The 22,823-nt window shown below is 43.2% G+C and overlaps 1 protein-coding gene across 4 annotated transcripts in view; it reads right to left on the reverse strand.

Moving 5' to 3' along the window:
* Nucleotides 1–22,823, reverse strand: part of NAT10 (N-acetyltransferase 10) — a 208,476-nt gene that overhangs the window by 142,334 nt on the left and 43,319 nt on the right. For all 4 annotated transcript variants that reach the window (XM_085884185.1, XM_085884186.1, XM_085884187.1 and 1 more), the window contains exons 8-12: nucleotides 21,872–21,979; nucleotides 21,592–21,725; nucleotides 21,157–21,250; nucleotides 20,955–21,053; nucleotides 12,448–12,584 (exon numbers count right to left, since the gene is read on the reverse strand). In XM_085884185.1, the coding sequence (XP_085740311.1) occupies nucleotides 12,448–12,584; nucleotides 20,955–21,053; nucleotides 21,157–21,250; nucleotides 21,592–21,725; nucleotides 21,872–21,979 (572 nt within the window). The remainder of the gene's footprint in view (nucleotides 1–12,447; nucleotides 12,585–20,954; nucleotides 21,054–21,156; nucleotides 21,251–21,591; nucleotides 21,726–21,871; nucleotides 21,980–22,823) is intronic.

The following is a 22,823-nucleotide window of genomic DNA, read 5'->3' on the forward strand; positions in this document are numbered from 1 at the left end:
TCGCATCTTCAAATCATTTTGTGAGGATCTGGGTTGTGAGCATTCAGTTTTGCTTTTCCAAACAGAAGTCCGTTGGTTGTCACGAGGACAAGCTTTAACCCGCTTCTTTGAACTGCGGGAAGAAATCAAAGTTTTTCTGGAGGAGCGTGAATGTGATCTGGTTGGGGCATTGAAATCACAGGAATTCGCCCAAATACTAGCTTACTTTGCTGACATTTTCACTCGTATGAATGACCTGAGTATTTCTCTTCAAGGAAAAGGGATAAACATATTGAAGGCTTGTGAAAAGTTGAATTCCTTCAAAGAAAAGTTACATCTTTGGTGTCGAAAGATGGAAAGAGGCAGTCTCTCAAATTTTCTTTCACGAGAAGAGATGGTTGATGATGCTGGATCCATAACTCTTACTGTGCGTGACGAAATTGTGGCTCATTTGGAAATGCTATCAGAATCGTTTGATGGATTGCTGCTGGAGACCTGAAGATTTCAGAAGAATGGATCATGAATCCATATTCCTATCATTTGGAGAAAATGTCAGATGATGAAGAGCTGAAGGAAGATGTTATTGATTTGCGGACAAATCGAACTCTTGAAATGAAATTTGAAAGCAAGACTTTGGAGGAGTTTTGGTGTGCAGCACTGGATATGTTCCCAAGACTCGGTGGAAAAGCCCTCCGTGTCCTCATTCCATTTGAAACAACCTACTTGTGTGAATGTGGATTCAGTTCTCTTTTGTCAATCAAGACAAAATCTAGGAATTGCCTGAATCCACAGGCAGACCTACAGATCGCAGTCAGCAAGAAAGTTCCACGTTTTGACAAAATCGTGAATGAGAAGCAGGAGCAAAGAAGTCATTTAATTTTATGTTCACAATTTGGATTGATGTTACTGTTTACAATTTTTTCTGAATAAATTAGAATCAAATTGCTCAATTTATAGTTGCATTTTATGCACCGAGTTAAAAGCTTATTTTTTAAGTTCAATTTGTTCACCCACAGTATTGTATGCGGTTCAATTTGCAGTTCAAAAATTATAAATTAGACTTCTTCATCTTCATATGTGATATTACTTTTGTGGGGGTATGAACATTAATCGAACATTTCCTAGGGGTGTGGGGCATAGAAAAGGTTGGGAACCACTGGTTTAGAGGGAAGACCCTTGCACGACAATTGCGTGCAGCAGACTGTGTGACTCACTGTCACGTTGGATGTATTCAGAGTTTAGTACACATTTGTGTGTGGTAAGCTAGTTTATTGAAGTTTGGTTTGGTAAAGATAAAAAGATGCCAGCCAAGCATGCATGCTCTGAGGCAAAGGAAAAAAATAAAAAATATTTCAAAAGATAAATTGCTTACAAGATGCTTTGATTTAATGCGATGTGGATGTTCAATTTTCAGTTTTGGAGACGGTAACGACTGAAGCGATGTCGATTATATTTTTGGAAATGCAAGTTCGAGTCTCACAGTTCACCTTGTTGCTCCAAAAGGATCGTCAAACGAAACTACACTGTCATTTTTTCTGTGGTCAGCAACTGGAAGAGGTTCAGTCTCAAATTTCTAGGTCACACCTTCAGCCATGACATCTCCGGGGCCGACCACACAGCATATCTGGTCTCCAAAGAAAGCTGTAGACTGCGCATCCTCCAGCGTTCATATTTCTTTTCTTGAAAAATTATAACGATTCACAGCTACAAAGCCTATGTCCAGAGCGCAATATAGTACATCTCCCCACTCGGGGCTGGTTCCACAGCATCACAGCGCTCTTGCGCGCTCTCTCTGTCTCTGTCTCATGGATTCTGTGGAATGTAACACTCTCAACATCATTGGAATCTCCCACGATGAGGCCGAAGTACAAGATCTGCAGCTCTCAAATCACAGGCAGGTGGGTGGTCTGGCTTTACAGTCTCTCCTCTGGTTTAGCTCCATCTGCCATCTCAGCCTTCTGGCCCTCCTGAACAACTCCAGGTTGAACGTGTTCTTTCAGTTATCATGACCCACCTTTCTGTGTCGGAGTGGCGACCCTTCCAGGATTGCACCCAATAGCCAAGGAGACTGCTTAGGCAGCACCAACGCTCTGTACAGAGTATGGTCCCAATGGATGGATCCCCCCTTTCCACATCATTACTACCCCCCGCCCCCCCCATTTTCCCCATCAACTGCACAATTCAACTTTTTTGTTCTTCATCTCTTCTGTATCTGGAACCACTTTCCAAAGGCTATGCTGTCCCACTCTTTCCTCCAGGGTCACAAACTAGGGCTGCACTGACATCCCATGCCATCACCAATCCTTCCCCACAATCTGTATTATCCCCATTAACCCAACTCTCTTATTCGCAGTTGGCAGTGTTTATCCCCCCCTCTCTTTTTCCATTTATTTCCTTGCTTGTGTCACAGTTGCCCCACTGCCCAACTGTCAATCCATACCCTTCATTACCTTGCTCTTCCAAGAGCCTCAATCTTGATTAAAAAAAAACAAAAATTTTTTTTTAAAGTTAACATTGAAGCATAAGAATAAACTAGAAGGGCACTCACTGGAGCGCATACCTCCACCACATAATGCCTGATCCACAAGAACATATCGGGCCCAATACATTTTTGAAATATCATGCTATTGAGAACTGTATCGTTTTTGGCCCCATCTCTCAATGATGAAAAATCACTTTAAAGATTAAATAATTCTCGTATCCAAATCCAGATATTCAGCAAAATTGAACCAATTCTTCCTTGTCACACAACCAACTTGTCCACCAAGTTTCGTCCGAATCCGTCCACAACTTTTTGAGATATCGTGCTATATATCGTTTTTTGGTCCTATCTCTCAATGATGAAGAATCACTTTAAAAAAAATTATCAGATCTTCACCAAAATCAAATCAGTTCGTCTTTGTCACACACACACACACACACACACACACACACACACACACACACACACACACACACACACACACACACACACACACACACACACACACACACACACACACACACACACACACACAACCTGTCCACAAAATTTCATCCGGATCCGTCCACAACTTTTTGAGATATCCTGCACACAAACAGACAAACAGACAGAAAGGGCAGAAAACATACCTTCCTCACCTTCGGTGGCAGAGGTAATAAATAAACAAACAAACGAACATGTTGCTTCGAGCCTTGCAGCAGATATAATATAATTTATGAAAATGGCATCACACTTCTCCATTCAGGTTTGCACTTTTCCTAAAAGGTAATCAATCATCATTTCAGGAGAGTTATTCACACGCAATTCATACAATCCCTTGGCTGTTCCATGCCCAATCCTCAAAATAATCGGTAGAAAAGATCTCTTCCGAAGCCGTCTCTTTGAGGCAATTTTTTTTTAATGAAAATCTTTTTCTTTTGTGGCAATAACTCTCACATTATTCAATATACCCACAATTGTTTGAGCCAATAATGCACATTCTCCAATTATTTGGATCAAAAATGCACACAAGGCCATAGCATAAAAATCTCACACAATAGCGAGAGCAAACATGAAGAAGATATCCAAAACAGGGACTTCTGGACAACACAGCACACCGAGGTTACAACTGTCATTCTCAGTTTGTTTGTTATGGATGATGTTCATGAGGCCGTGAAACACGTTTTTGAGGGATCTTCTATTCCTTCGTCATACAGTGCCATCATAAATTATTCACACCCCTTGACTTTTGTCACATTTTGTTGTTACAGCCTGAATTTAAAATGGATTAAAGGAGAAATTTTTGTCACCAATCGACACAAAATACCTCTAGAAATTTTCACAAATCAATTGAAAATGAAAAGCTGAAATGTTCTGCATTGATGAGTATCCAACCCCTTTGCTATGACACTCCAAATTGAGCTCAGATGCATCCAATTTCCTTTGATCATCCTTGATGCATCTCCACAACTTGATTGGACTCCACCTGTGGCCAATTCAATTGAATGGACATGATTTAGAAAGAAACACACCTTTCTATACAAGGTCCCGCAGTTGGCAATGCATGTCAGGAGCAGAAACTCCACCATAAAGTCCAAGGAACTGTCCGTAGAACTCAAATATAAATTGAGGAGGCATACATCTGGGGAAGGGTATAAAACAATTTCTAGTGTTGAAAGTTCCCAAGAGAGTCATTCCACCTCATATCACCAGAGGCCTCCAAGTTGACCCCCTCAGATTTACTTTAAACTTTCATAAAATAATTCCCAGGTATCAAAATAAAGCTGCGTAAAATTTTAGGTCCATAGATGCGGTCAACTCTGAGATATTGAGGGTTGAAAATGTGGTTGTGGCCCTATTTTTATGGTCGTTGTGAGCATCACAAAATGAACGGCTACTTTTAAACTCCCACAACTTTTTAAATATTAATGTTAGAGCCTGGAGATTTTCAGAGATTATTCTTCTATAACTGCTCTGTAAGAAACAAACATAAAACAGAGTATACCTCTATTAATTTTTATGACCTGATCAGTTGAAATCCACAAAAAAAATGTTGGTTTTGTATGAAGACCCAACTTTGAGACCCCATATATTTTTATTGACCCATACCAGAAGCCTGAAATTTTTTCAGGTAATAACTGTATGGTAGTAGTATTCAAATACATGTTTACTTTTCTTAATCAGTCATATATAATACAGTCATGATCCCTCAAAAATAGAAAATTTTCATTTTTCCCCAAAATTCAGGTGAGGATTGCAAATATATGACAAGGTATACCAATTCAAATTGTTCACCATTGGAAAGAGCATATTCAAGTTAACTTTCGTCTAACATTTCAATGTGGTATAATGTTTCTATCAGTATTTTAAAAATATTTGAATAAATGATGTTCTGCCAGTGCTGTGCGTGTTGTGTGTGCTATTTAATGAACAGTCCTTTTACATGTAGTACATATGTGTAGTACATGTATATACAATGTACATACATATTGTTGTGGTTGACGAAATTCACAAACCACCATCCAGGTCCCTTAGGTGAGATATCTCTGTCAGTATATGTGTAGTTAGGCCCAAACCCGTTGTCTAGAGGGAATAAATGTCATTCACTCGGGCTGCGACTCTTCAGGATAGCAGTTTTTCTTTTACTATCTTTATTTTGGACCAGCCGCCATTATTACCACCACCAACCACGTCTCAACAGCCATCACACAACAACCACCAACCACAACGCCGCTTCACAACAACGACCACCAACCACAACGCCGCTTCACAACAACAACCACCAACCACAACGCCGCTTCACAACAACCACCAACCACAACGCCGCTTCACCACAACCGCCACGACCTTTACCGTCACAACTCGCCACCATCGCATCCCCACCATTCTCGCGCCACTCGTGGGCACCGATACTGGACTCGTGCAGGGCGCGCACCGAGCAGCGTATTCAAAAACATCACAGACTTTCCGCAGAAAACGGATCAAAAACGACTCACGCCCACTTCTGTTCCGTCCTATCGGAGAGCGTGGGGCGATTTGGCCCCGCCTCCAGGGCGTTGGAGTGAGGACGCTATATGCAAATTCATGGATCAAAAAGCATTCACGCCCACTTTTCCTCGGTCCAATGGGGAGCCAGTTAGAGAGGTGAAGGGTCGGAGGCAGAGGGTCAAAGGTGAAGGAGCGAAGCCACGGGGCTTATATAAACGGCTGCGTTCGTCAGTCAAGGCAGTTGAGCAGTTGAGAGTGGTGCGTTGGAACGAGTTGTCGGTGGAGCTGGGAAGAAGAGTCAGAGTTCGGAGGGGAGAAGTCAAGAGTGAAGAGTTGGGACGAGCCAAGAGAGGAGATGGAGAGGGCGATTAGACGGAGCTGTGGAGAGGTGGTGGTGGCGAAGGCGGACGAGGGGGTGCTCGCGTCGGTGCCGGGAGCTGCAGAGGGAGAGGCCAGCGGCGCGACCGAGGTCGAGGTGGAGACGCTCGTCGCGGGACCCGGGACAGGGTGATATCCTCCTCCCCCCCGAGCATCAACAACCCCCTCCTGTTTCCCCCCCGCGCTGAGATAGTGCGACAAGGGGGGCCCCTTTCCCACCCCCTACCAGACACTGTCCGCGAAGCCCGCGGAGTTGAGGCGCCACCACCGCTCTGCTTCTCATCATCAGACGGGTAGGCCCGACACGGTCTCGGCCCCAGGCCCGCCTACCTCCCCTCATCCTTGAGGGCGGTTCTTTTCTTTTGCTTTGGGAATATGTGTTGTCGGCGCCGTCTGTGAAGTAAAATTGTATAAGTGTTGCCGTGTGCTCGGTAGTCGGATAGCTCTGCATTGTCTTCTTCTTTTATATTTGCTTTTTGTGTAATATTGTGTTTCTTCTCCTTTTACATGTGCTTTTGGTGGAATTGTATATGTGGTGGAATCCGTTCATCGCGAAATAAATGTGAGTTATGTTGAACTGTTTTCCCGCTTCGCTTCGTCTTTTCTTTCATTGAATCTCCATCTTGCTTCACGTAAAGGGTTGGTCATGGGCTAAAACGCCCGATAATTAATCGAACCGTCGAGGCCGACGAATAACACCGCTCGGTTATCCCGATAGTACGGAACGGGTCGCTTAAAGTGGCCCGTGTCCGAAGTCGACCTGCGGCGAGGTGCGATCGCCCGGTCTACCCTCCGTGTGGGTACTTAGGTAGGTCGAATTTGGCGAGCAACCCTATCCCACGCGGGGGCCGATTGGCACGATCGTGGTGAGACCGAAAGGTCCACCCGTGACTAGTTCCCGGCGTTAGTCCGAGAGGGTCACGACTGGATTGTCCGTCCGGTGGGCGACGTGCCGCGATTCGAGTTACGTGGCCGTCCGCACGCCGGCGGGCGCGAATCCGCAACAATATCATCTGCTATTAGGATACCATGAACACAATACTTTGAAATTTGAATTTGTAATTCTTTGTTTCTCATTTGTAAATAGCAAGAGCTTAACTCATCTGGCTGGGGCTAAAAATAGAACTCAGGAATAGTGGCTGATCTGCTGATGTCAGCAGTGTCTATAGTTAAATTCAAGGGAGGACATTTGTTGGGTTCCTTTGGTCCATGTGATGAAAGTTATTGATGCTCCCCTAACGTCAACTGGGAGGCAGTACAAGCTCGCACCTGACTTGGAAAAGCAGATCAAGGACCTATTCAAATCATTTACCTGAAATGTTTTATTGCATTATTATTGCAGTATGTGATATATTTTTGTATTATTAATTTGAACCATAGAACTAATCATTCATGATTACCATGGTGCCCACACCATGCGCACACTTCATGTATTCACGACTGTGTTAACAACATTTTAAAAAAAAATAGAATATATATATTTTAAATATACCACTTTGATATTCGACACTTTTGTAAACTTCATATGCTCTTTCCAATGGTGAACAATTTGAAGTGGTATACCTTGTCATATATTTGCAATCCTCACCTGAATTTCAGGGAAAAATGAAAAATTTTCAATTTTTGAGGGATCATGACTGTATTATATATGACTGATTAAGAAAAGTAAACATGTATTTGAATACTACTACCATACAGTTATTACATGAAAAAAATTCAAGCTTCTGGGATGGGTCAATAAAAATATATGGGGTCTCAAAGTTGGGTCTTCATACAAAACCAACATTTTTTTCTGGATTTCAACTGATCAGGTCATAAAAATTAATAGAGGTATACTCCGTTTTATGGTTGTTTCTTCCAGAGCAGTTATAGAAGAATAATCTCTGAAAATTTCAAGACTCTAGCATTAATATTTAAAAAGTTGTGGGAGTTTAAAAGTAGCCGTTCATTTGTGATGCTCGCAACGACCATAAAAATAGGGCCACAACCACATTTTCAACCCTCAATATCTCGGAGTTGACCGCATCGATGGACCGAAAATATTACGCAGCTTCATTTTGATACCTGGGAACTATTATATGAAAGTTTAAAGTAAATCTGAGGGGGTTAACTGGGAACATTTTCATAAATTTGGTGATTTCAGATGGAATGACTCAAGAGCACAGTGAGCTCCATCATTAGGAAATGGAAAAAAAATGAAACAACCCAGACTCATCCTAGAGCTGGCCGTCCGACTAAACATAGCAACTGGGCAAGAAGGTCCTTGGTCAGCGATGTAACCAAGAACAGAATGACCACTGACAGAACTGCAGATTCTTTGGCTAGATGGGAGAACCTGCAGGAAGGACAACAATCTCCACAGCACTTCACAAGTCTAAGCTTTATGAGAGAGTCGCCAGAAGGAAGACACTCCTGAGAAAAATGAGCATGACAGCACACCTGGAGTTTTCAAAAAGACACTTGAAAGTCTGAGAGCATGAGGAAAAAGATTCTGTGGTCTGATGAGACGAAAATTGAACTCTTTGTCCTGAATGCAAAGCATTACGTCTGGCAGAAACTTAGCACAGCTCATCACCACATCCAACACCATCCCAACCATGAAGTGGTGGTGGCAGCATTATGCTATGGGGATGCCTTTCAGCAGCAGGGACTGATATACTTGCAAGGATAGAGGGAACAATGAATGGAACCAAATCAAGAAAAATCCTTGAGGAGAACCTGCGTCAGAGTGCAAAAGACCTCAAACTGTGGCAAAGATTTATGTTCCAACAGGACAACGACCCCAAGCATACAGCGAAAGAAACACTAGAATGACTTCTTTACAAGAATGTGAAAGCCCTTGAGTGGCCCATCAAAAGCCAAGACTTGAATTCCATTGAGAATCTGTGGAAAGACTTGAAGATTGCTGTTCACCGACACTCCCCATCCAACTTGACAGAGCTTGGGCAAATCTGCAAGGAAGAATGGGAGGAAATCCCCAAATCCCGATGTACAAAGCTGATACAGACATACCCAAGAACACTCAAAGCTGTAATAGCTGCCAAAGGTGCTTCCACAAGGTATTGACTCAGTGGGTTGAATATTTATCGACGCAAGACATTTGAGCTTTTAATTTTTAATTACTTTGTAAAAAATTCTCAAAATATGTTTTCATTTTGACATTGTGGGGTTGACATATAATGTGACATTGATGTATAATGTGTGGATCACTGACAATTTTTTTTTGTAATATAAACCATTTTAAATTCAGGCTGTAACACAACAAAGTGTGACAAAAGTTGAGGGGTGTGAATACTTTCTGAAGGTACTGTACCAATTTCAAATCACATGAAGAAGTGAAGCCACAGAACAGCAAGAAAATACAAAAGAAAAATCACAAATGGCAAAATTCAACTCAAACGGCACTCTTTGGGCACATACCTCCACAGGCTGAACAGTTTGCATTTGTATACCACTGATAGGCCGGATCTGCATTCGGACCTTCACCAAAATCGAATCAGCTTGTTCTTGTCGCCAACCCAATTCATCCAACAAGTTTTGTCATAATCTGTGTGCAACTTTTTCAGATATCGTGCTATGTCACATTTTGGCCCCATCTCTCAACGGTAAAGAATCACTCAAAAAAATTATCGGACCCGGATGTTCACCAAAACCTAATCAATTCATCAATGTCACAAGCCCAACCTGTCCACCAAATGTTGTCCAAATCCGTCCATAACTTTTTGAGATATCTTGCTCACAGACAAGACAAACAGACAGGGGTGAAAACAACCTCAGTCCACCTTCAGTGGCAAAGTTAATTAAAACTGAGGGATTTACGTCTCCCCTCATATGGGAAAGGAAGACGTATGTCCCCCTCCCCCCCCCCCATGATCATTTCTTCTTTCCAACAGTTACAATCACACATGATTCCTTCATTTCTGAGCCAAACATCTTCAAATCCCTGTAATGTCCATCTTCTATTCCCCATGTTCCCCCGTCCCATCCCTCTCCCTTCCACAGATCTCCAAATGTCTCTGTTCCCCACTATTTTGTCCTTCCCACTCCCTCCCCTCCTGTCTCATGCCCCCCTTGATGTGCGTTGTGTGTTAGCTCTCATACGAGCCTCGACAAGGTATACAAAAAAAAAATTAGTCAGGTAGGTTCCTTGGTCCGAGACACTGAGACACCTTTGTCAATTGATTGATTTATGCCCCTAATCCGATTTCAAGAGATCAAAGGTGTAACACTAAAAAACACAATTTTTTTTTCTTCGCCATTCCATTGTACAGAGTGGCTCACAAACCCGGAACCAACCTTTCAGGGAATATATTTAGTCTTACTAATGACAACTTCTGTTTTTTTGCTTTTTTTCACGTGATTGAAGAAGAGTGATCCGCAACACAGACAATGAAAGTTGGCAACGATTATTCATTTTTAGCTCGCCTGGTCGAAGAACAGAGAGCTATAGCGATACCCTGGCGTAAGCGTGAGCGTGAGCGTCAAAATGTTACAGTTTTTCATGCAAGTTATTTCCTTTCTTATGTTTTTATCTACCACACTATTTTTTACTGATTACAATATACAAATACATATAGTGCTTTAAAATTATTTGGATCAGACTTCACTGCAATGCTTTATAAAAAAAATATTATTAGACTCGTCTTTTAATAAAAACGATAAATGTATAAACAGGCGAGCATTGGGTGGCTTTGACACCAACTCTCTGGTTAAAGATGCCATGGACAATTCTTCATTTTTAAAGATGCCATGGACAATTAGGCAAAAGACTGATTCCGTGGACATTTTTCTTTAAGCAAACACTGACATGAAGACTCAAACCGAGTTTAAATTTAAGTTTGGAACTTGCAGTTAAGTTAGTTTTGCCGTGAAGGTCATGGATATTTGCCTGGGTCAAAAGGTTCAGAGAAAAAGGTACCGTCGCAAACCTCAACAGTAAAAGTGTTGGAGGATAAACACATTCGGGACGTCCTCAAGATGTAAGGTTTCTTGACAACATCGACTTTGTTCTTGATTCAGTTGTCAGATACCCGAAGAAATCTCTCAGGAATCAGAAGAGCTTGAAATTTCACGTGAATCAGTGAATTCTCGTAAATGATGTGAAACTGTATCCAGAATACAGATTTCAGATTAAACACAAACTGATTGCAGGGTAATTCCACGTAATAATGGACATGAAGCATAAAATATGAAAATGTATTTTTCAAAAGGATTTCTGTTGGACGGTGTTTAGTTAGGTATGAATTTTCATAATTTATGAGATATTTACTCCGTGGATGATGTCACGTGATTTGGTGGCCATCTTTAAAGAACTGCCTCAACGTCTTCCAACGGTAAGTCATTCTGTCTGTTATCATTTTGTCAAAAATGTTACGTCCGTTACAGTGAACTTTTCAAAATATTTTAACAAACAACAGACAGATCATATCATTGGAATATAGAAAGTATGCTACTAATGCTTAGTTTGCTTACCGTGAATGAAAGGTATACTACAAGTTCGTTATTTCGCAGGATTTAAGAATTGCGCTATGGCCAGTTTTAGTATGTTGATTTTTGCTTTATAGTAGTAGACTACACAGTGGGGTTTGTACCAATATCAGAAAGCCATAGAGACTAATTACGATATGTAATAAAGAAACTCTCTGTAATATGGCCAACCTTTTCAAAATTTCAACATTAGTGATGCAATTTTTGTCTCAATGTTACGTCCGTTATGCTGGAATTACCCTGCAGCCTATATACAGAAAGGAGTCACAATGTGCCAGTGGCTTACAGACAAGATTGAAGAAAGGCCCAAGTTCCTTGAAATTGTTTCGTTTTCTGATGAGGCCCATTTCCTTCTTTATGGGAATGTCAACTCCAAGAACTGCATATATTGGTGTTTGACACCCTTCCACCTTTCCCTCTGATCGAGTGCTCGAGCTACCTCCCCTCCTCCTTCATATGCAGCACAGAGCTGTGGGTAGCATCGTTGGCTGAGGGCACGGCTGTGCCGCTGATTCACTGACCCAATTACCATTAAGCTGGTACTCATTTTGCTGACCTCAGAAGGATGACAGGCTGAGTCAACCCCACCTGGTGTTAATTCAACAGTCGATAGGGGCTCAAACTCAGGACCCTAAGATCCCAAGCCAGTCACCTTAACCACAAAGCTAACAACAGGCTCATCTCAAGATACCTCTCCACTCATAAAAATGCAATGCTTGGGTCGCAACCAGTAAACGTGGAATCTTCGTCCTTTCTGGTTTGAGGATGACACAGGCAAGGTATTGGCCTGACCGTCAATACAAAATGTTGCATCCATGTTCTTGGGAGGTTTTGCAGGGCCCTAGGCAATCACAGGAGGTTACAAGTGAGAACCAATGGTTTCAACAAGATAGAACCATTCCCCACACTTCATACTATTCACTGAACTTGCTTAACACAGACTTTGGTATTTCTATTTATAAGGGAACAGTGCCTAATCTAGTTGCTTTTGCAAGCTCTGCGTTAAGGGGTCAATGCACACGTAAATGTGAAAAACAACTGTACAGCAGCACTTTAAAAGGCGAAATGTCAAAAAAAGTAAAACGGCGATTAATCCTAAACAAGCTTCTGAAAGAAGAAAACTATACAACTGTGCTATGAATTGAGCACATTACCCATTGATGGTGGAGGCCATAAAAACAAGGTAGGGTCCAAGGAGGTTGCGAACAAGAGGAAGGGGGATCGCTGCTGCTTCGTCGATAACAAGAAGCTCAGCCTGACTGAGTTTCACTGCATCCGCTGGGTGAATGTACTGCCAGGTACAGAAGTTACAGAGTGGGATTAAACAAGTTGTAAAATGTAATTGCTTAAAATCAAGTTATAAATTCAGCTTTGGATTCCAAATGCAAGCATTTCTATGTACAGTAGATAGAGTAGATGCTGGATTATGAAAATGAGAGTAAAAAAAAAATTAAGGTTTAAATCACTTCTCAAAGGTAAATTTGTTCACATTGCACTCTTCTTATTGTTTTTCTACTTTCCACTTTAGTGAATCTTAACCTAAGAATTAATTTTTTTTTAATGCAAGGTAGAAAGGCTCGAAAAAGAGCTGCCACTCACACCCATGGACAAACACGTAACACAGCCAATGAGCTTGAGGGAAGTGCCGTCATTTCCCAGGATACTCTGGGTACCAGCAACATCACAACAACGGCACAACTTTTCTCACTGCACTCAGGTGAGCACTTCCTCTGGAGGAATTTCCTCCTCCCCATTGATGCTAACCCCTGGGGATTGTCTGTGCTGGTAAAATGCCGAGTGTCAAGCAAGGAAGCAGCATGTACCATTTTTGAAGTCTTTGGTAAGACTCGGCCGGGGTTTGAAGCACTGACCTCTATGACTTGGAACAGACCTCCCAGGATGTGGGAATATTGGAAGAATACAATACCAGAGAGTTGGTGTCAAAGCCACTCAATGCTCACCTGTTTATACATTTATCGTTTTTAAAAGATGAGTCTAATAATATTTTTTTATAAAGCATTGCAATGAAGTCTGATCCAAATAATTTTAAAGCAATATATTGTTGTACATTTCGCGCCCGTCAGCGTGCGAACGACCGCGTCTTAACCAATAGCGGTCGCTTCGCCCACCGAACGGACAATCCAGTCGTGACTTTCTGGAACAACGCCAGAAACCAGTTACGGGTGGGTTTTTAATCCCACCACGGCCCAGTCCATATTCTACCCGCGCGAAATAGGGTCAATCGCCGAATATCGATATACCTAAGTACCCGCGTGGGTAACCTACCGAGGGACGGTACCTTGGCGAAGGCCTGCTTGGACACGAACCGCTTAAGCGGTCCGTTCTGTTCTGGGATAACCGAGCAGGTATTATCGCCGGACCCGATTCTATTTATCGGCTATTTAAAAACCAACTATATTCCGAGTGCAAGATGGGGCAGTTCAATGAGGGAATGGACACAACGAACAGGTTTACATTCACACAAGGACATTTATTATAATAAAGCACGTATGCAATTAAACAAGGCAAAACACGTATGCAATTATACAAGCAATAAAAGCACGACAAAAGAACTACAACCGTCTACTTATTATGTACATTCACTTGCACTTAACAGCAGTTCCTACTTATTAGACGAGCCCACGGACACACGTACGCACACACACACACCCAAGAAATGGTGGCAGAGGCCTTTAATAACGAGCTCCAGCTCTGAGGACAGGTGAGCTGAAACTCAGAACCTATCTCGAACCTCTCCACCTCGTGTGGTCTTAAAGTTGTTCGGACCCGGACTCCAGCGAGAGCGAGCTGGATCCAATCGACGTGAGCTGCGACCCTTCCCGAGCTCCCGCGAATCCTCCCGCGCTTCTCAACACGTGCTGGTGAGACGAGGCGCCGATCCTTCCCGTCGATGCGTCGCTTCCCTGAGGAACCACCTCCACGAAGAGGTCGCGCCAAGCCGGGAACCAAAATGGAGAACAAAGAGCTCCACGAACCAAGAAGAAGCCACCACTCGCAGCTCGAGCTGAGCGACCAGCTCAACTCTCTTCCAAGCAAAGCAGCTCGAAGAAAAAAGCTTTCCCAAGCCAAGCAGAAGCTGAAGCTCACTGAACCACCTAAGCAAAAAGCCTCGAAAAAGCCTCCACCCGAGCCAGGCCTCAGCCGAAGCTCACTGAGCAAGCCGAAGCAAAAAGCTTCCGAAGGCCTCAACCCGAACGCAAGCCAAGCAGGACCCGACGGTCTGTTGAACAGCTACTCTCAACTCCCTTCTCCAACTCTGCCCTCGAACAAAAGAAAAGATCTCCTCTTATCCTTCTCGCGCCCTTCCCCCGCTCCCGGCGTGACTCATGACTCATGCCCTCGTGCTCCATCCCCCGCTCAGCCACGGGTGGGAGGGAGTTGTTGACATGATGAGTCACGGGACGGCAGGGTGGTTCTTCCTCTTCGCAGGAGAGGGGGAGGGATGTCTCCATTGTTCGTTCCCTATCTATTAAATCGATCCGCAGAGCATCTAATAGTCCAAGAGCATTAGGGTTTAACCTGGACATTTTTGGTAACAAGCTGATTTTTTCAGGAAAGGTCCAGGAATGTGTGTGAAATAACATACTAAAAGTCCTCATGAATCCTCCTTGAGCGTTTTCCGCAATCCAAGATGGCGTCCAAAATGGCCACCATTTCATGTTTTTCTCTTAACTTTGCAAGTAGGTTTCCCCAAAACGCACTTTAGATGTCTAAATATATGTTTTGAAGTACAAGGAACTCAATAGAATACATTATAAGAGATGTAGAAGCACACAAGTGCCAATGCCATCACATGATTGCCATCACATGATTCTGCAATTTCTATAACACATCACAATCACAGTACTCTATAGCATGTTTACATATTGATACCTGTGAAGTTAAATTACGGATGAATCAACTCATTGTGGGGTGCCAGAATGTCTGGTAGGAATTGTATTGGGCAGAGAAAATCTCGCAAGGAAACCCGAGAGGAAAATGATGATGATAGTGGCTACTCCACAGAAATTCACTGCCATGTAATATGTGACTTGAAGAATAACTTATTTTGTTATCCCTAGATGTGCACTGCACTTGTACTGTCGCAGCCTGGTAATATATTTTATCTCCTATGACAACCAGGGATGACATCTCATAGCACTTTGTATCCAATGGAAAAGGCACTTTAAAATGTCTGCTATTATTAATAATGAATGTAACTAGCTATACTATATCTATACTATAACTAGCTATACTATATTAACTATACTAGCATATCACAATATAGGAATGACATGACACACACAAAAAAGGAACCTTTTATACAAATACAGCATACATGTACCAACAGGAAGGAGTGTCATACACTCTCTGATTTCTATCATTCTATAATTCTTTTCATCTGCATGAAACAAATAAAATGATTCAATACAATGTTTTAGGTGTAACGATAGACTACTCCACAAAAATTCCCTGTCAAGTGATATTACACAGTACTGTGTAGTACATGCATGTTTACACAAATTTTGATCATGCATTTAGTCTGGGTACCAAAAATAATAGTTTTACTTCCTTAATGATAACGGAATGTTTCAAATAGAACTCACCTCATGGTAGACATCAACTGCATCTTGTTGGTAAAAAAAGGTTAGCACCAAGTTTTCAATTTCCGAGCTTTAGGTGACAAAAATGGACCATATGGCAAATTTATGTCGCCCTGTCTGTTTAGCATCAAACTGATGGTACAATGTTTCCCTCGTAATGTCATAAGCGATTAAGGGCACACTTCTAGACTTTAACATTCAAATTGATTTGAATACTGTATGCACAGCAACCACATTTATAATTGAAATGTTTGTTGAATATTTTCAGGATGAAATATCACAGTTAATTAATTAATGATAAATATTTAAACAATTTTGAGATAAAATTGTTAATGACGGCCATTTTGGACACCATTTTGGATTGTTGGAAGAGCTCAAACAGTTTTATTGGTACTTGCGTGCTTCAACATCTCTTAAAATGTATTCTATCGAGTTCCTTATACTTCAAAACATATATTTAGACATTTAAAGTGTGTTTTGGGGAAACCTACTTGCAAAGTTATGACAAAAAACAGTAAATATGGTGGCCATTTTGGACGCCATTTTGGATTTTTGGAAGAACTCAAGAGGTCTTATTGGTACTTGCGTGCTTCAGCATCTCTTAAGATGTATTCTAATGAGTTCCTCATACTTCAAAACATATATGTAGACATTTAAAGTGTGTTTTGGGGAAACCTGCTTGCAAAGTTATGAGAAAAACATTTTGGACGCCATCTTGGATTGCGGAAAACGCTCAAGGAGGATTTATGAGGACTTTTAGTATGTTATTCTAGACATATTCCTGGACCTATCCTGAAAAAATCAGCTTGTTACCAAAAATGTCCAGGTTAGGGCCTATTTTGACCTAATGCTCTTGGACTACTAATCGATTTCTGAACATTTAAACAATGAAAGGTGAGCTATCTTGGGAACAAGCACTGCTCGACATAGCTGACTAAAGGAACCTGTATGTTGTGTGCAATCGAATTCCCAAATTCGAAACACTACCCACTCCCCTGTTTACAGACTCGTCCCGAGTCGTCAAATTTTCGTGTGACCAGCATGTGTAAGTTTTCCCCTCGTACGTTCTACCTTCGGATCCCTGAGTGCGACATTTCTTTATACGTGTCCCAAAAATAAATAACCTAATGCGCTGCGTAACTAACTAAACAAACTCTCAGACTCATTCGGACAACTTAACTAAAATTGCCGGCGCTAAAACAAACATGCAGGTGGGGTTCCACGTATTTACAATTTTCCCTCAACTTATCCATTACTTAACCATGGCCCAGGACTTGTGATCTGTGAAAGGGGAGAAGGTAAGAGTCGTTTCAAAGTCCATTGATGCAGGGGAATGGATGGAGATGGTCGCAAAACACAAATGAGCATGATGGATGCACAGGCTGCCTGCAGGGCAGTCCTTGCAAAACTGGATGTTCCTGGTGCACATGGTGATGGATGGACACAGGGGCAAACGCAAACAAGGGCGAGCAGGCATGGGGTCATGGCAGAGGCAGGCAAACTTAGCATGGCAAGGCAAGCCCATGCAGAACAGGCGGCTGCAGCACAACAGGCCGGCAATGAAGCTGGCCGGCCTCCGGTGCGGTTCCATCAGGTCTGGAGGGAGTGCGGTGGTGCCGGCCGCTCTGAAGACTGGCTCGGACCTAGCCTACTGTCTCCCCCGACTTAATCGCCTTTGCCTGTTGCTGTCCATACCCATTCCCTTAATTTGCCACACAACTCAACAAAATTTATCCCCTCTTTATTTTTATTATTTTTATTTCCCTTTTATAATTGTCTCCCTAACCCCCTTTATAGTCTTTGTCTGGCTAACCTGTCCTGTCAACCTAGCCGACCCCCAACCCCTACGTTCCCTCTCTGGAGGGGAATAGGGAGAGACTAGCATCCTGTCCCGAGGCCCAACAAAGCCTCAGAATGGCCTCCTCAGAGTTCAGCGATCTACCAATGTGCGTCCAGCGGCCTACAACGAGCAAAGGGATGGATGGTGCGAAGGCGTACATCTCTAAACTACCCTAACATTTATTAACCTGAAACTACCCTGGGGCTTTCAAAAACGCCTCACACTTTTAAACTATCGGTTCTAAAAACCATGATTCCCATCGCCTGTGTTGGTGTCCATTATAAATTTGGGCCTTGCCCTCAAATTTTCATTCATGCCCTCGCACAATTTCCTGGCTGGGCAGCGTGGCTCAACTGGCAGAACTCCCCCTCTGCCGAACTCTAACCATGGCACCCCGAGGCACGCAGGCTGCCTCCGAGCCAAGCTGCTCCCTACAACGTGGGGGGGTTGCCCTCTCTGGCATTGCCCCCCTCCGATGCCCACGTGGCGTGTTGATGCCCAGGGTCCCTTTCCGAGGGTCGCCCGTGCCCACTACACTGCCCCCGTGGCATTCTGGCGCTACGGGTCCCGTTTCCGACGGGTCGCCCGTGCCCATTACACTATCCCGGCCCCTCTTGGGCCCTTGGCCTACTCTGGCCGACTAGTCCGGTGCCCAGGGTGCCCACTAAACAAATACTCAACTTTCCACAGCCACGCTCCCAGCCGGTCCATGAACTCCTGCACCCCTCCAAACGGGTTTCGTGCCTTCTCTCGACACCAACAAAATGACCTCCTTTTAATAAATTTGAATAACCCACGAGCTAACATTAACTGACCCCGGGGTCACTTGGGTGGGAATCACTCCTCCCCCCAATCAGTCATCGCACCATGCATACCACATTTGCTCCACTCACACACTTGGGCCTGCTGTCCCACACTCATTCCTCACACACTTTCCATTTCACAACTCACACCAACACTCTATACTGCCATCCTTCCGAAGTAAATCCCCTGAGTAACTCGTGCTCCCTTGTCATCCCTTAAATAAATGCACATTCCTTTTACTCTACGTAGCTAAGCTACGTCCCCTCTACACATTTCCATGTCTGTCCATGTCTCCAAAAATCCAAAAATTCCCATTTCCTAAATGTAAACTGAAATCCCTCTACCTAATCCATTCCACGGCAACCTGCGCTCTTTCCCTGTGAAGTCATGGCAGCTGTTCGCGTTTCTCGCACCTCGTCCCTTATCGGACGGCACCATCCGGCAGGGATTTCCCTCCTGCTGGATTCCAACCCTGCAGCCACGACGTCACCCTGCACATCCAAAGCAAACCTCGCGTTTCGAGGGGTTCCCCACGCGAGCACATGTGCTCTGCTCGTCGGAGCTTCACACACACGCTCGCCTGGAAAACCCTTCCGTTCCAAATTCACAATCCAGCCAAGTTTCTGTCCGTCCCGCGGGATTGGCTAATCCACCGCGTGCGTTTCCAGACCGGGTTTCACTTGCGTAGCCGCACATGTGGCGGCCTCGTGCGGAGCACAGCACAAATCCCGAACGCGCTGCCGTGCAAACCCAGCACGGTCCCCAAAATAGCTACGGCCGCTACTCGGCCTTTGTCCACCGTCAGGCACGGTCGTCGCACTCTCGCGCACAAACTTCCACGTGCCACGATGCTCACACGCCTCGCCTGACACTCTCACTCGGACATGTGGTTGCATGTTCCCGCATGGCAACTGCCATCTCCCTCACATACAGAGCTCTCACACACACGGTCTCTCTCCTCTTATCCTTCTCCCGCCCTTCCCCCGCTCCCGGCTTGACTCATGACTCATGCCCTCATGCTCCATGCCCCGCTCAGCCACGGGTGGGAGGGAGTTCTTGACATCATGAGTCACGGGACGGCGGGGTGGTTCTTCCTCTTTGCAGAAGAGGGGGAGGGATGTCTCCATTGTTGGTTCCCTAACTAATAAATCGATCCGCAGTGCATCGAATCGATTTCTGAACATTTAAACAATGAAAGGTGAGCTATCTAGGGAACAAGCACTTATCGACATAGCTGACTAAAGGAACCTGTATGTTGTGTGCAATCGAATTCCCAAATTCGTAACAATATGTATTTGTATATTGTAATCAGTAAACGAGTACACATCTACATTAATATTTCGGCACGCCCCTTTCTTTGTTCCACCATCAGATTTTTGTTACTGCATGAAATGAAACAAGATTTGGCACATATACTAATGATATTATTGTCTTCCTGAAGAGTTCCCTCAAAATTCGTTTTGAGGCATTTTCACAAACTCCAACGGATTCCATTCAAATTCGGTATGATTATGGCATTTGGTCCAACTTTGGTCATTGGCTATAAATTTTTTCCATAACACTTCAGACATTCGAAAAAAAAATCGATAAATCGATAACCCTTATGGGATTTTCCATTCAAATCCACTCAAGTTTAAGGCCTACGGGGGACACAAATTTCCACTTTGCCCCGGGTGATGTTTACCTCCGCTACGCCAAGCTGTTAGGGTTAGGGTTAGGGTTTGGGTTAGTGTTAGGGTTAGCTACCCTAACACTAACCCTAACAGCTAACCCTAACCCTAACCGCTAACCCTAACAGCTAACCCTAACCGCTAACAGCTATTCAGGAAATTTGCAAGAAAGCCCGGGCAACGCCAGGCTTTATTGCTAGCCCGAGCAATGCCGGGCATTACTACTAGTATTAAATGAATGGCACGCGTCTAGTATAAACAGGCGAGCATTGGGTGGCTTTGACACCATCTTAGGTTGAAATTAAAAAAATCATTTGTTAATTTCAACTTCACTACACCAATATTATACCGCAAAGGAACCTCCATGCCAAATATCAGCATCCTAGTACACATATTAAATGAATGGCAAGCTTCTAAATAACTTGCACCAAAAACTTTAACGTTGATGTGCTACAAAAATGTTATGTTCAAAACAGGTCAAAAATTTTTAACATTTGAAATTATTTTTTTATTTCAACTTCACTGCACCAATAGTATACCCCAAAGGAACCTCCATGCCAAATATCAGCATCCTGGTACACATATTAAATGCATGGCAAGCTTCTAATTAACTTGCACAAAAAATTTTAACATTTTCACGCTCACGCTGACGCTGACGCTCACACCGGGGGTATCGCTATAGCGCTCTGTTCTTCGAACAGGCGAGCTAGAAATAGAACAGTAAAGCATGCAGACGTAAATACCTGGATGGTTTGTCGATGCTCATGGTAAACGTTAACTCTTACTACTGCATTGCTGAATTCTGGATTTGTCGCTTGAATTATTTCATAGTCGAGATGCTCCTGTCCATAAAAGACAGAATAAGTGGTGTTACTTTTTGATGCAAAAATTGTATTTTTTTAAAGCATCAACCAGTCTTTATATTAGTACCGCGAGTGCACGTACTTCATAGCGCACGGCATCAAAGCCTTTAAAAAGAAACTCAAACAATGTTTTCAAGTTCTCCGGGCTTGGAGATGTCACAAAGATGTTGGAATAGCTGAAAACAAAAAACAACAAAAAAACAGTAAGTATGTTTGACCACTGCTGTTTGACCAACATCACCATTTAAAAAAAAACAAAAAAATACACTTTTCTGCAAACAGGTTTTAATGACATTTTTTATTCATATTTCAGTTGAGATGATAATGTTTGAAAAGGCCAAGGAAATAAAAAAAAATAAGTATGCGTAAAGAATGAAGCACTGAAATTTAAGTTGACCTTCACCCCAACATTCCACCAACCCCTTCCACCAAGGTATATTAAACAAAGAAAATTAATGAATCTAAAATGCATCGCAGTCACAGTATCGGTTACAACATGCAATCAATACTATCTCACCCAAAAGCCACAGCGCCGGCAATAGCCAGGCCCAGTGCAGCAGATTTTCCACGGCCACGAGCCGCTGTCAGAGCCACCGTGCTGCGCAGGGTTTTCTCAGAAATTGCCTCAATAAATTTGAGAAAAGCATGAGCCTGTTCACAGTTGGGGGGGGGGAGAAAAACAAAAGACCATAAATCTGTGGCAGTCCAAATGTGGGTAGGAGATGGGAATGCAACTGCAGTATTTTTATTTGATTTTACAAAATGCAGAAGTCTCTCAGGAAGAAAAGCTCACAAACCTGATCAATGGTCCGGCAGCAGTTGATGAGGACACCGACAGGCTGCGTGTCATGAAGAGACTCTTTCAGATTCTTGAGCTCCAGCTCATTTGGGCTCAGATCTTCACCCTGCAATAATGAATATTTGGTGAGCAAGTTCTTTGGCAAATTGAAAATGATGGGCAGGATGCTTTCTTCAATCCATTGCAAATTCATGAGAAAAATATTTCTTACGTGTTCATTGCTTTAGAGTTTCATTATTACCACTGCCCATTGCTAATCAATGCAGGAACAAATGGTAAACAACAATGGATGGAGAGGACAGGCAATGGGCAGTGGAAAGAATGGGACGCGTCATGCTGGCAAAATGTTCGGAACTCTGCACAGCAAAATAAATCAACAGAAAACCTTAATACTTGCAGCCACTCTGGAGTATCAATCGGGGTTCTTCAAACTTTGGAAATTACTTTTACAATGCTTTGAGAAAACAATAACTCGAAACAACAATCAGAGATTGCAAACTCTCGCAAGAACTTGTTTTGTGTGGTTTATCTGGATAAAGTGCTTCTGAACATCGATCAAACAGACCATTTATTGGTAGCGACTCATCAGGGGTTTGTGCAGCACACGCACCGTCCACTCTTGCCTTACACCGGTCCACATGGTCTGGAGTTTGCAGTGGGAGCAGGTTCCCGTTAGGTGAGCGAAGAAAGTATTCCGAATCTTTTGTTGTGCAGAGGCACAGCCCTTTCACTCAGGTGCTTTTCCAAGTATTTTCAGCTTATTTCAGAAGCTTTGTGAGCCATTTTAAGTCACAATACATATCTCTGATGTACCACATACTTGATGAACCCATGAACGCCAATGTTTCTGGGGCAGATTATGCCATTTTGAAAGTCGCATATTGCTTGTACTGTTCAAACGCCACGAGTTTACAAGAAGCCGACTGATATGAAGAAGGAAATACACAAAA

Source organism: Eptatretus burgeri, chromosome 6 (assembly GCF_056783735.1).
Source record: "Eptatretus burgeri isolate ZD-2024b chromosome 6, Ebu_testis_v1, whole genome shotgun sequence".
NCBI lineage: Eukaryota > Metazoa > Chordata > Myxini > Myxiniformes > Myxinidae > Eptatretus > Eptatretus burgeri.